The sequence below is a fragment of the Trypanosoma cruzi genome, genomic scaffold, assembly GCF_000209065.1.
Source record: "Trypanosoma cruzi strain CL Brener 1047053517159 genomic scaffold, whole genome shotgun sequence".
Classification (NCBI taxonomy): Eukaryota; Euglenozoa; class Kinetoplastea; order Trypanosomatida; family Trypanosomatidae; genus Trypanosoma; species Trypanosoma cruzi.
In genome coordinates this window covers 447644-461197 of record NW_001849566.1, presented here as the reverse complement: position 1 = coordinate 461197, position 13554 = coordinate 447644, and the positions used below count along the sequence as shown (strand labels likewise).

At 52.2% G+C, this 13554-nt stretch overlaps 1 protein-coding gene and 3 pseudogenes across 1 annotated transcript, besides 5 other annotated features; all 4 read right to left on the bottom strand.

Annotated features, from left to right (window-relative positions):
• Nucleotides 1-10176: part of a sequence feature (areas not merged during assembly with more than two copies in the genome that could not be assigned to a particular haplotype) that runs on past the window's edge.
• Tc00.1047053509163.110 (retrotransposon hot spot (RHS) protein, putative) lies at nt 256-2217 on the bottom strand (the record flags this gene model as incomplete). Its single annotated transcript, XM_807871.1, has 1 exon — nt 256-2217. The coding sequence occupies one exon, from the start codon at nt 2215-2217 to the stop codon at nt 256-258; it is 1962 nt and encodes a 653-aa protein (XP_812964.1).
• Tc00.1047053509163.105 lies at nt 4946-5851 on the bottom strand (annotated as a pseudogene).
• Tc00.1047053509163.100 lies at nt 6832-9615 on the bottom strand (annotated as a pseudogene).
• Nucleotides 9725-10169: a mobile genetic element.
• Nucleotides 9982-10011: a sequence feature (AT_rich).
• Nucleotides 10177-11047: a sequence feature (areas merged during assembly that could not be assigned to a particular haplotype. This can correspond to areas where the two haplotypes were merged or to regions with more than two copies in the genome that were merged during assembly.).
• On the bottom strand, nt 10464-13410 carry Tc00.1047053509163.90 (annotated as a pseudogene).
• Nucleotides 11048-13554: part of a sequence feature (areas not merged during assembly with more than two copies in the genome that could not be assigned to a particular haplotype) that runs on past the window's edge.

Below are 13554 nucleotides of genomic sequence, written 5' to 3'. Positions count from 1 at the left end.
AATTCTCCAATTATGCCTCGTATGCACACACAATCAACATACTATATGAAAACCACCCAATGTTTTTCACCAGGAACCAAACAACCCTTTTCCCTCCCCAATTTCTTCTGCCACTGTTAAGTTCGATAGCGTTGGAAATTTTGGGCATTCGTGTGCGATGCCGCCGCATGGTGCTGGTGCGCCCGCACCGCATGCTCAGACACAAGCATCCAAAAATACATAATTCCCGCAATATTTTTTCACCAAAAGTCAAAACTACCCCTTTCCCTCCCTAATTGTTTTCCTATTACCATTATTTTTTTGCACACTTCGGAGAGCTTCGTCTCTTCTAAAGTCTCTGTACGATATTAACACTTGGTACTGGCGCACCTTTTCGTTCCAGAACGCCGCAATCTCACGGCCCTCCTCGGTCAAATTATTGGAATTGTCGACATCACATCTCTGCCAGTCATTCAACGGCGTGCTGTCCGCGTGCTGCACATAAATAATCTCCCACGACATGTCTCGGGATAACTCCTCCCAGCCATTAAAATATGCCGCCAGGCACTCAGTGAACTGCCTCACAGTGCTGGCGGTGGTGTGTTGTCCACCCGCCGTAGCCATCCGCAGCCCGACCAGCGTCATTGGATTGGACTTCATAAAGAAAAAGCCGTCCACCAGCGGAAATTTCTCGACCTCCGGTATGTACAGCAGCCGGTGGTTTATACAAGTCTTCTTGTCAATGCGTTCCACCGACGGCAAAAAATAGTGGCTGGTGGGGCCCTCCTGTGAGTACACTTCCGGCGCACAGCGGTGTGACGGACGTCGTGTTGGGGGCTTCAGCTCCTTCAGTTTACGTCTTATTGCAGCCATGAAGGCCACATTCAAAAATGCAAACATGGCACACCTCCCAAAATTTGCGTGCATGAGATAATCCCTGATCCTCGATACAAATAAGTTAAACTCAGCCTGCGTCATTAACGTTTTCAACTTGCACAATGTTTTACTTGCGAGGTGGTCAGTTATCGGTACATTGAAAGGCGACTCGCCATTGCGCTCTCCTCGTACTCGGACAATCCTCGCAAGATATTCAAGCGCCTTATTACCCTCCCACATTTTGGAAGTTCCAAAAGCAAAGTAACGCTCGATTTCCCGAGAGGTCGTCCAATCCACAAAGCTGTGGCAATCTCCAATCCAATGGTTATAACTTCCCTCATCAAAGATGTAGCGAAGAATAGGTCCCAGTTTGTTCATGCGACCCTTCACCTCTCGCCAGTATTCCGCTTGCTGCTGCATGGGTTGATTGCGCCTCTTCCAAACGCACATTGCCTTCACGTCGCTCTCATCAGGGCAATTCATTACGATTCGTACGGCTCTCTTTTCACTCGCCCAGTGTATGTAACTTGTTGTCTCTGGCGTTGCCACCACAAGCATGCCCCAGCCTCCGGGAGGCAAACAAGGAGACGGAATATCAAACCTGCCTATCACGTCGTAGATAATATACCCCTTCATCCCGCGCCGAGACAGTTCCTTCACAGCTTTGATACTGGACTTATCCGCGTATAATGTCACCGTCTCGGTGGTCTTGTTAAACACGTATGCCTTACCTGCACAAAAAAAGAACACAACCACAGGGAGCAGCTCCGCATCGTAGTGCAGCAGCTGGTAGAGGAGGTACGAACCGGCAGCCATCGATTTCCCGATACCGGGCGTCCCAGTCAACAAACGCGGATGAGGCGTAAAGTGGTCCTCAGGACGACTGCTGAACAACTCGGTGAGATCGCCCTTGACGATCTGCCACACTCGCTCCACCTCACAGTTCACATAGCAGTCGGTACTTGCTTCCCTGCCCAAGAAATGCCATGCCTTCTCCGAGGTAAGCACCATCAGCCTGAGGCGTGGTGCACCGGATTGCTCCACACCGTCATCCCTTTCGAGGGTTCGGCCAACCGCCTTGTACGTCCATGACTGCGGTGGTTCCCCCTCATGCACCTCCATTCCCGTCCCCTCGCCGCCAGGAACTTCCATGACATGATGCCACCTCGCATCGTACGCAGACTCGTGGCCTTTCCGCAGCCCGCATTCTTCCACCTGACTGTCAATAGCCCACATTAATTGCCGCACCTCCTCCACTCTTCCGCGAGTCGCAGCGGGTTGATCTGTGTCACCCTCAGACTCCGGCTTCGCTCTCCTCCGAATATATCCCTGCGGCACAGCAGACGCTTGATTTCCAGGCATTGCTTCCTTCTGTTCTTTTTAGTTGGATAGAGTTAAAGCTGAACACTAACCACCAAACAGGAAGAGAATAAGAGAGAGATGGGGTAACTAGGCACAGACATGACGGGCAGCCACAGCAAGAGAGTCATCCACACAGTGTGCGACGCACACCACATGCACGAGGACCGCCGCAACGACGGCAAGTGGGTGCCAACCACCCAGCACAGTGTTGGAGAGAGCCAACAATAATAACAACGTGGTGTGCACGGAGGGTTCGTCCACGCATACCGCTCGCCACGGTCCCGCACCCGTGTGGCACCGCCGTCACCGCACACACTCTGCAGGAGGACGTGGGCACATAAACCCTGAAAGAAGCACAAAAAAGTGGGAGGAGAATTCGGTGCAGAAGCGGCCACATGCAGGGAGCACAAATCATACACACCACAACAGCGATGCCTCACGGTAATCCCCCACACAAAAGAAAAGATTACAATTTGCATGCTTTATGGAAAATATTTGTGGTGTGCATGGCAAAAGAGTGCCGTGATGCTGCCTTTCATATTGCATTCGCCATTCACGTATCACTGGGAAGCACGCAGCCACCACTCCTCCGTTCCGCTCCCCGTGCTGCTCGTGCCGCTCCACTGGAGGAAGTTGTCACCGCACATCCCCCTCACCGTGCATTGCGGAATACAAATCAACCACACCGCATGGGTGCGGTGCCACCCCGCCAATAAATCCCAGGAAATTCCCCACTGCCTCGTGTGGCACGGACGGCAGTCTCATTATGCCTGCGGAAGGCTTTTTTTCCAAACAAGAACGCGGCCCCACCACACGCCCGTAAGAACGTTTGGTCTGTCGCACGCAAAGGAGTTGAGTGGGAGAACAGCAGGAAAGACAACACCAGCAGCCATGAGCAGCCCGCACACGCCAACACACCGCTGCCCCGCACATCACCAAAAATAAAAATACCAAAGAAACATGTCACATCCCAAATGCAAATCGCAAGTGCGGTTGCAGCACACACTCCCACCTCCTGGGCATGTGCGGCCCCTCGCTGCTCGGCGCTCTAAGTGGGATCACCAAAAGCACCAATTCGGGAACATTCGACCACCGCCACAGCAGTCACGCTCCCCATTTCTCACAAAGGCGAGGACTTGCAGTGGCGCAGCGGACGGTGGCACGCACAGTCGCAGGGTAATGAACTGCCGCGGGAATCACGCAACGGCGATGCGCCCCTCCTTTGGGAAACCAAAGGAATACATGTGTTGCGTAGTCCCCGTGAGCAAACACAGGTTGAATCGTATTCAGCTCCACTACCGTGGCCATCTGCACACACAGCATGAGTGCGACAACGCAGGCCAGGAAGCACGGAATAACACCACGCATTCCCTCCCGTAAAGGTCAGGCGGTGTCCGTGCTGCCCTCAACAATAATTCCACCCCACATCACCCCTCTGCATATCCGCAGCAAAAAGGCCCACACGGTGTACACTACATTAGAGGCTCCTAAAGATCAAACCGGATCATCAGAGCGCTGCCCTCTTCTCAATGTTAAGTAGAAGCTCTCTGATCCTTGTCGCCGCCAGCCCGCGGTATTATGGAGTGGCATTGCGTTCTCGGCATATCTTTCCATTTCCTTCACTTTCCCGACGCCGCAAATGAAGTGACGTCCCACAAGTGATTTTGGACGGTCTGAAGAACGTGACGTGTCAGACTCACTGAAACCGTGTGCGTGTGTGTTATTACGGGCAAGCGATGCGATGCTCTCGCACATCCATGTATTCCGATCCTGCGCAACATCCTATTCGGTGGTGCTGAAAACGTTGGAAACCAAACACGCGCAAATCGCACAATGAATGCCTCTGGAGAAAAAAAACAAATAACGTCGCCGCAGACACAGTGACAACAAAGTAACAAAGAAATCCAACGTCTGCGCGTCCTCCCGCAAGAAGGTGAAGATACACACGCTTGTCCCCTTGGCCTCACTCCAACTCCTCAAAAATTGATGGGTCTATGGCAGGAGGAATCACGCCACTCCTCCCTCGCTCCCTGTCACGAAGCATGGCATTGCGCATATCCAGTGCATCTGCATCACCCACATACGTCCCTTTGGGGGCATCGCCTCGGTAGTCACCAAGCACACGCCGCTAGAAAGTGTACTCCCAGTCTATGCTGCATCCCCTGAGCGACCTTGCTGCCTTGCCGCACAAACAAGTCCACAATTTACACATTATGACTGCAGACATGTGCCCGTGGGAATTCCCGCCCTTTCCCTCAGCCTTGCAAAGGGCGTACGCCATACAAATGCCGGTCGTCGGGCAGACACACACTGGCGCCGACACCCGTGACAGTGCGTGAGATACTCGCCGCAGAATGAGTTGCCGCAGGTCTCCGCTCACTGATCCAGATTGACCACGCTGAAGCCCACGATTCCCGTGGGTTTGGCATCCCGATAGGTCGCCGTGGCTCGTTGACCCCCATGGTGGAAGAGCGCCAAGCAAGCGAAAATCAAGAGCCTGGACACTCTGTGAAGTCAAAAAGATAAAAAAACACGGGCTGGCGCGGGCACAGCTAAGCGCCATGGGAGAAACCTCTCAGCTCATCCCATGGAAAACACTTCACCAACGTCACTGCAACATTGGCCTCTTGCTTCCTGGGTGTGTCACTTCTCTCTTCACTCCGTGCCAGCCTCCGTTCAACTCCCCTCCCAGCAGTACTACACGTCACACGGCGCTGCCTCCGCAGAATCACGCTTCGCAGCCAATCATCGTGACGCGCCTCCAACTGCAGTCGCATCCAACCTCGAAAGCCCTCGCACCCTCTTCCTCCCTCCTGTGTGTCGAGAGAAGACGCCTCTCTCGCGGTCTTCGCGTCCTCCCCAATAAAGCTCTGCAGTTGTGCCCAAACATCACCGGGTCTCTTGCCAAGAAGGAAACCGTGTGCGACGTAACCAATGTGAGCGTACACAAATTTAAAAAACGGTTTATAGGCTCTCTGGAGTGCCCTGCGTGCGCCTGCATGTACGATGGGAACACACACGGTGCGAGTCGGGCGAGATCATCGTTCCAGCTCGCATCTCCGCCAGGTGAGTCGTTGACGGCTCCATCCCGCTTCACGACAAGTCGAATAACAGTGCACACGTAAGTGGCTGTGCGTTGCATTCACATGTGGTTCCCTTTTTGGGTCCAACGTCGTCAGGTGGTGGAAAGAGACGAGTCGTATTATCATTCTTCCATTTGCTGCTGCTGCCGCCTCATTTCCCGTAAAGAGCCACTGATCCCTCTCTCTTTGACGATAAAGGGTCCTCACGCATGGGATGCATCCTGCCTCGTGTGGCATGAGGAACAGCAGAGAGTCCCCAACGTTGCCAATGCGGGATTGACCGTCCAGTGCGGTGAATACAACACGCTGGATCTGTCGGAGGATCGTCGTGCACACTTCAGTCCGCCCGTGGCAGATACAATCCTCGGGCAGCCACATCTGTGCAGAACAGAACACCCTTTTGGAGAACGCCGAGCAGCTCCACCGACGTGTCGGAAAACCTCACAAAAAGAGGGCCGGTCAACCTGCGGCACATTACCGTGCAACTTTGATACCTTGACAGCGAGAAGAGCGTTCCTACCTGAGAGTGTTCGCCCCATCATTATCATCATCACTGCTCAAATCATCTCAACAGCCAACAATGGCATCGCTCTCGTATTGCTCATGCCCGTTGGCCTCCTCCACCCGCCGCATCACGTCCGTATGAATAAAGTCTCGTCATGGACAGCGATGCGCCCTCTCGTTTCAGATAAATACCAATATTTTATAGCCACCAAGGTAGCAGTTCAGTTCTCCCTCCATAGGCACACCTCATAGAGGACGTCCTTCTGTTCCCTTTGCCGAATCAACGCACCGCACCCAGTGGATAAGCCCTGGTAGTTTCACCAAAAAACAAGTGTTCGATTCCCACAGTAGCGAATACTCTGTGTGATATGGAACGCACAGTTTGTTGTGCTAGTGCACCGCCTCGACGGCCGCCTCGCAATGGTGCAAAGGTGTCATTGCCCCTGCCTGGGTGAGGCCTAAGCCCCACATTACACGCACACAGAGAAGCACACGGCGCATTTGAAAATATATTAATATTTTTTCACGGCACATCTATGGGAAGGAGCACCACCCCCGTATGCATGTTGGCAAAGCAATGGCCCCACAACGGCGGTGCTAAAAAAACGCATCCAGAATCAGAGGAAAGAGAAGAAGGGTGTGGAACACCCACAAGAAATGATGGATAGCCCACTTAAACCCGGCAGCAAAGAACAGGAAAAAAGCAGCAGCAGTAGTACTGGTGGTGACCATCATTTCCCTTTTTTCTTCCCTTCACTCGCTAATAACCCAAACACGTGGGGTTCAAAAGTCCTTTTCACACAAGATTGTGAGGCAGCTAGCCTCTCTCCAACCAGCCGCCTCAATACATCTAAAAGAGCACACAAGAAAACCACAAATAGCCATGGGAAAAAAAAAAGAGAAAAACAATAAAAGATCCCACGACATTAGTACGGAGGCGGAACGACACGCTTTTCGCACAATTAGTCGTAAAGTCGGCCAGAGCAAAAGAGATCCAGGCCCGAGCAAACTCGGACACCACAGGCGGTTATTGTGCTCCTTTCAGGCTTTTCAGCCAGCTCCTGTTCCACCCGAAGGAAGAGGGCTGGCGGAATGTGATCCTCGCCGCAAAGAGCTGCTGCATCGGGGGCCAACAAAACAAATCCTCCATATTGCGAATGTCAGATGGGCCACCCCACCGAATTTCCACGTCATTATCGCTCGGCTGCGCACGTGCGTCTCTTCACGTACCCCGTCGCTCCTCAAGAAGCCTTTCCGCAGGAGTCCTCAAATGCAGTAGACGCTTGAGAGCAACAAGCCAAGCCTCGCAGTCGCCGTCAGTCTCACAAACTACCTCCAGTGATTTCCCACCGCGAAGCAAAAGTGCGAATGCGCGGCGGTTGTCTGTTCCAAGGCTGGACGAAGTGATGTTTTGCGTGGCATCATGGCGGTGCGTCCCATTGTCAAAAACTGCCTCCTGGCGTGTTTTTGCCAGCTGTGCCTCGCCGCTGTAGTTCACAAATGAGGCTGTGGACGGGCCGATGAGAACTTTTTCGATGTCACGTATCCACACGGTGACTGAAGGCCGTTTGCGATTTATCGGGAATCCCTGATGGTCCAGATCACAGGAATGAATACGTTTGCAGTCCTCCGAGAGAAAATATAGGCGTCTGCAAGCATTGCCCTTGCTTGGTATCTTTGTCATGCGGACCCCGTTGCGTAATTAATTCAGCGCCTGATCCACAACAGAACTGAGGTGGCGTTCCGTTGCCTCGGCATCATGCAGTTTTCCATTTTCCTTTCCCACGTAGTCATCAAGCATACGCTGTCGATACACCTCGAGTCCTCGTCCCAGCCTCTCCTTGCGGGTATGTTCCTCTTCAGCGCTGACCAAGTATGTCTGTTCCTCTTGCGTGAAGACCTCGTCGAACTGGCGTCGAATGATGTCCGTCTCCTCCGGATTCACTGGAATGTCTTCAAGGGAAATGAGCTTCGGCAAATACTCCTCGATCGTTTTGATGTCGGCAGCAAGAGCCCTCTCGGCGACGTCCTCCTTGGCTGTCGCCTGCTCGTACTTCTTCTTCCGCTCCTCAGCCAACAGACGCACCGGTTCCAGGAATTTTGCATTCATTTCCTTAATCTGATGGATCCACTGCCTCCGCTGGCGACGCCGCTCCTCCCGGACGGTCCTTCGCACCGCCTCAATAGAATGCCGCTCCCGCATGATGGCCTCTCGCCCCGTCGCCCCGTCAAGTAGAACCATCTCGAGCTGCTGCTCCCTCGTCTCAATGGCGCTCTGCCGTAGGCTGAGTTCTTGCTCCAGCTGCTGCATCGCCTGCCGCAACCTCTCCGAGGCACTCTCCTCGTCCTGTTTCCTCGTTCGGATCTTCTCCAACGTCTGCTCGTACTCCCAAATGCGGCTTTCGCGGTCAGCCTGCAGAGCAGTGCTCTCCCGCTTTTTCGCCTCTAGAGTCCTCTTAATTTCACCCAACGTGGCCCCACCTCTCTGCTCAAGCTCTTTGGTCATCTTCTCCGCCTCATGCTTGGCGCGCTCGCAAAACACACTCAGCTGCCGTTCCCGCGCCTCCTCACGGTTGCTCTCAATGGCGTTGACGCGCTTCATCTCTTCCTCCTTTATGCCTGAAATGGGCCTGTTGGATTCATAGCCACAATGCCTGTGGTCGTACGCGGTCCAGGCAATCATGAGTTCATCCCGCAACTCCATGATGTCCTGATCAAGACGCCACTTGTCAACGGCAAGATCCCTTGTGGCGGATCCAATTCCGGTTGAGACAACATTGCCAACACGACGAGTCGTGGAGAGACAATGGAACGATTCCTCCGCAAACACGGCATCCGAAAAGGCGTGAGCCAATAAAACCGTCTCGGTAGAACCAGTGAGACTACTGTTGCGGTTGCCTTTTTCCGCATTGTACGCTCGGCGCAACAACTCACTGAGTTCTGACATGCCGAAGGGAACACGCAGACGACGGCGGCGAATGCCGGAGAGAATTCCTGCTGCCGACACCAGTGCTCGTTGGGCCCCTTCGTAGTGTAGCTGCGCGGTGGCAACAATGCCACAAAAAGCGGGCCGTTCGGCATCTCCCAAGGCGACAAATGTCAGGGAGTTTGCATCCATGTAATCTGCAAACTCCGCCTCACCATCATGGCGGTAAAGCTGAAGAACGACGGTGTCGGGCAAATACGAGGGCATTGCCTCCAGCTCAGGCGTTGGCTGCTTTTCACACAGCACGGGAAAAAAGTATTTCTCATGGTTTTTGACAATAGTGTCCATCGCCGCTCGAGCGTCGCCGGCCAATGAGACACAAATTCGCGCCACCATTCGCACACGAGGTTCCTCCTTCACGGAGCCCACAATAACTCCGAGCTCCTTGTCGGCGTCAAGAAGGTCTGCGCGGTGCTCCGTTGACCCAATGAAGTGGCATGAGAATGAAAAAATGCCCTTTTAGGCGCCCAGCCGAATAAATTCAGTGATGACTCAAGCAGCATATCCTTCTCCAGCTGCAAAGCCGTACATGAGTTGTCGCTTTGTTGACGAGCGCACGCCGTAGCTGAAGGCCACCATGTTCTTGCGTTCCTGAGTAAAGTTTGGGGGCGGCAGTGGCACACAATTTTCGGAAGAGTGTACTTGCGTCCGGCCCGTCCAACGCCACATCGACGTCAAACAAGGCCTCAGCAACCGCAAATCCAGCATCCCTCAGGGGCTGGGGACAATTGAACTGCACCGTGTTGCCGTCCACCCGCATTGTCGCGGGGAGCTGCAAGGACGGCGTCGTGGTTTGGTGGGAGTAGAAACGGTCTTCGCCTCCATTGAAAGAACATCACATTGAATGCTGCACTGTGCGTTTGTTGCATGCACAAAAAAGGGTCAAAGACAGACAGAAAAGAAAAGAAGAGAGAGAGAGAGGGAAACAACACTGAATAATCTTCTGGGCCGCTGGCCGAATTCTGAAATTATCCAAAAGGACAGGAGAAGAAAAGCGGTAAATGGAGAGGCAATGAGTTCTCCGTAATGTTTCCCCCAAAACATATGCGCATTCTGTCAAACACTGCCGTTGAATTCTGCACATAGTTAGAATTAGAAACACTTATCCCCTGCGAAGCGGCAGGCCTTTGGGCTCCTCCACCACAAGAAAACGCCGCAAGGTGGGATCACAAAGTGGGTGGGTGGTGCGGCAAAAATAAAAATAAAAAATAATAATAATTTCGTCTGGCAGCTGTCGGCTCCCTGACTCCCTCAATCGCGGTCTCCCAAAAGACAGTGCGATAGAAGAAAAAAGTTGTGAAGAGATATCTTCGTTTGTGCGAGATATGAATTTATTTGGGCAGCCAGCCGTCCTCTCAAGCATTCTTTTCACAAAATCCCATGAAAATAAAGAAAAATTATGCGGCCCCTATAGTGCGCAACAGCCTCCAGTGACGATGCGCCTCTGGTGGAAAAAAATAAAATAAAATGAGAAAAGGGTGTGGTGAGTGTGGCACTGCTGACCACAACGGTTCTCTGAAAAGAAAGGCCTTCACTGTCCAGACCTCGTAGGCACACACATATAAAAATCGTTAAAATACTTCCTAATATATTTCACCAGAACGAAATGCACTTTGTTACTACTTATTTTTTTCAATTTTCTTGCCTATCCCATTTCTAGAAGATTTCTGTATTCACTTTTCTCGGATTTTATTTACAAAATCAGTTGTTAACACAAACTGGTATTGGTGTACCTTTCCGTTCCAGAACGCCACAATCTCTTTTTCATCGTCGCTCAAATTTTTGGGATTGACGGGACCACATCTCTGCCATTTCGTTATCATTGTGCTGTTTGCGTGCTGTACATAAATAATATCCCACGACATGTCTCGGGATAATTCGTCCCAACCATTAAAATATTCCGCCAGGAGCTCAGTGAACTGCCTCACAGTGCTGGGTATGGTGTGATGCTCACCCGCCGTCGTCATCTGCAGCCCGACCAGCGCCTTCCGCGGCGAATCAACAAAGAAAAAGGGTCCACCAGCGGAAAGTTCTTTGTCTCCGGTGTGCACAGCAGCCGATACTTCAAATTTTCCCCCTCAAAAGGATTCTTCAATGAACCCAATCCATATGAATCGGTGGGGTGCCCTTGAGGGTTTAACGTTGGCACTGCGTACTGTCCTCCACGGCGTGCTGGTGGCCTCAGCTCCTTGAGTTCCTCTAATAATGCACTGAAAAACTCACCCCAAACATGAAAGCGCGCAAGCCAAACCCCCCCATACATTCAGACAAAAGAGTATTCTCACCCCAATACTAGCAACAGAAAAGAAAAGAATAACTTTCTCACTCATCACGTTTCCCAAAATAGTGCGGTATTCGACGCCCGAGGCAAAAAGATATCGGTGCGTTGAGAAATACCTCAGCACCGACTTCTCCTCTTGCTCGGACAACCCTCACAAGCTTTTGAGACGGATTCTCAGAATACCATAGTCTCACTCCTCCATGTGTAAAGTGCTTTTCACCATCCCGAGAATTGATCCCATCCAAGGCATCCTCAATGGCAGCAGAGTGCGCAATGAACTTATTCGCATCAAAGATGTAACGTGGAATCGGCCCCACTTTATCCATGCGTTCTTTGACCATCCTCCAGCATTCCGCTTGTTTCTCCGCAGTCTCGTCACGCTTCATCCATGCACACATCGCCTTCACATCCATCTCGGCGGGGCAATTCATGATGATTCGCTCGGCTCTTACATGCTTCTCCCACTCATCATAGTTGCTTACCTTTGGCGATGCCACCACAATCATGCCCCATTTATCAAAAAACGCAAAACAACTCGCTGGCCTTCCTTTCTCTGTCACATCGTAGATAACATACCCCTTCATCTTCAAATGACGCAAATCATACAAAAATTCCTCGAATGCTCCTCTACCCAGGTATCTTGTCACCGTCTTGATGGTCTTGTCAAACACGTACGTCGTATTTCCACCAAAACTGTACGCAACCGCTGGGAGTTTCTCGACGTCGTATTGCAGCAGCTGGTAGAGGAGGTACGAGCCGGCAGCCATCGACTTCCCGATCCCGGGCGTCCCAATCAACACACGCCGCTTGGGCTTAAAGTCGGTCCGACCGTGACTGCTGAACCATTCGGTGAGATCGTCCTTGACGATCCGCCACACTCGCTCCACCTCACAGTTCACATGGCAGTCACGAGTGGATTTATTCTCCTTCCATTTCCACGAGTACGGCCATCCCTTGTCCGAGGTGAGCACCATCAGCCTGGAACGCGGTGCACCGGATTGCTCCACACCGTCATCCTTTTCGAGGGATTCGCCAACTGCCCTGTACGTCCATGACTGCGGTGGTTTCCCCTCATGCACTTCCATTCCCGTCCCCTCGCCGCCAGGAACCTCCACGACATGATGCCACCTCGCATTGTACACAGACTCGTAGCATCCCTCCAGGTACCTCGGTGCGCTCGACTTCTTTGGGTTCCTCGCCTCCTCGGCGGCTGCATCCAAAAACCTTTTAGTAGCTCCATGAACACTTGCCTTTACCTCCGCAGCCGCCACCAACCACTTCAGTAACTTGTCCACACCTTTTTTGTGAAGGTTGTCTGCATCCTCTTCCATATCCATTTCATCCCTTACAGCCCTCTCCATCCTCTTGTAACGATCCAATGCCTGTATTTCGTTCAATACTCCCGCATCGCAAATATACTTCTTGGGGTCCTTAAAAAACTCCTCCAGCAAGACATCCCGATTGGCGTCCAAAGCGCCCCTGCCGTCCAATTCCATCGTAAGAAAGTCATTCAGCCTCATTTTATTCACGCGAACCCTTCCCTCAAGCACCGTATCTTTAATCCAAGTGGAAACGTCAATTCCCAGTTCTTGTCGTTTTCGCCTTGCCTTTTCTTCTGCCTCCCGCCTCTCTTCTCTCAGTATCTGAGAGTAGACTTTGTTTATTTTTGCCCTTGCAAGAGGAATGACCGTATCCTTTCTTTCAAATTCCCTCCAATGCCCGAGAGTAAAAATACTTTCTTTTTTAAGCTCATGTGAAGCCTCCAATAGCATGTAAAACTCCTCACGCTCTTTTTCAAGCTCTTGGTATGACGGCGATGCCTTTATTGTGTCCAATAACACTTCGTCTTTGATGAACTCATTGGGGCTACCTAAAAACTCTTTCATGTAGACGTTCCTATAGAATTCCACAACGCCCCTGCCGTCAAAATAATTCCGTAGGAAATCATTCAGCCTCATTTTGGTGATGCGTTCCTTTCCCTCCAGCAGCACTTTATCCAGCCAACTGTCAAGAGTCCACTTTGGTTGCTGCGTTTCCACCACTCTTATGTGGGTCGCAGCGTCGGAACCATCACAAGAGCCACGGCGAGGTGCCATCACAACACCCGTGCGGTGAAGCATCCCACTCGCACCACCCAACCGCGGCCAGCAGGTGCCGCTGGCCCCAAAGGACACTCGCGGCTGTTTCGTCCCGCAGTCCCAATGGCGTTGGGCGTGGCATTCGCACGGCGGGGTCGTCGGTGCGCCACGCAGCCGCACTGCAACGCCTGTCGGTGAAGCAGTCAAGGCCCACCGCCCCCGAAGCAACACAACGTGCGATCGGCAGAAACAACGCCACATTATCGCACTTTTTTATTTTGTTTTATTCACGTTGTCTGTGTGTTTACCCTATCACAAACACTAGTAATGAGTGTGCACCTTCACAAAAGAATAAAAAGGATGCACAATCCCACCGTCACGCCGCGGGTCAACACTCTCCTCCAC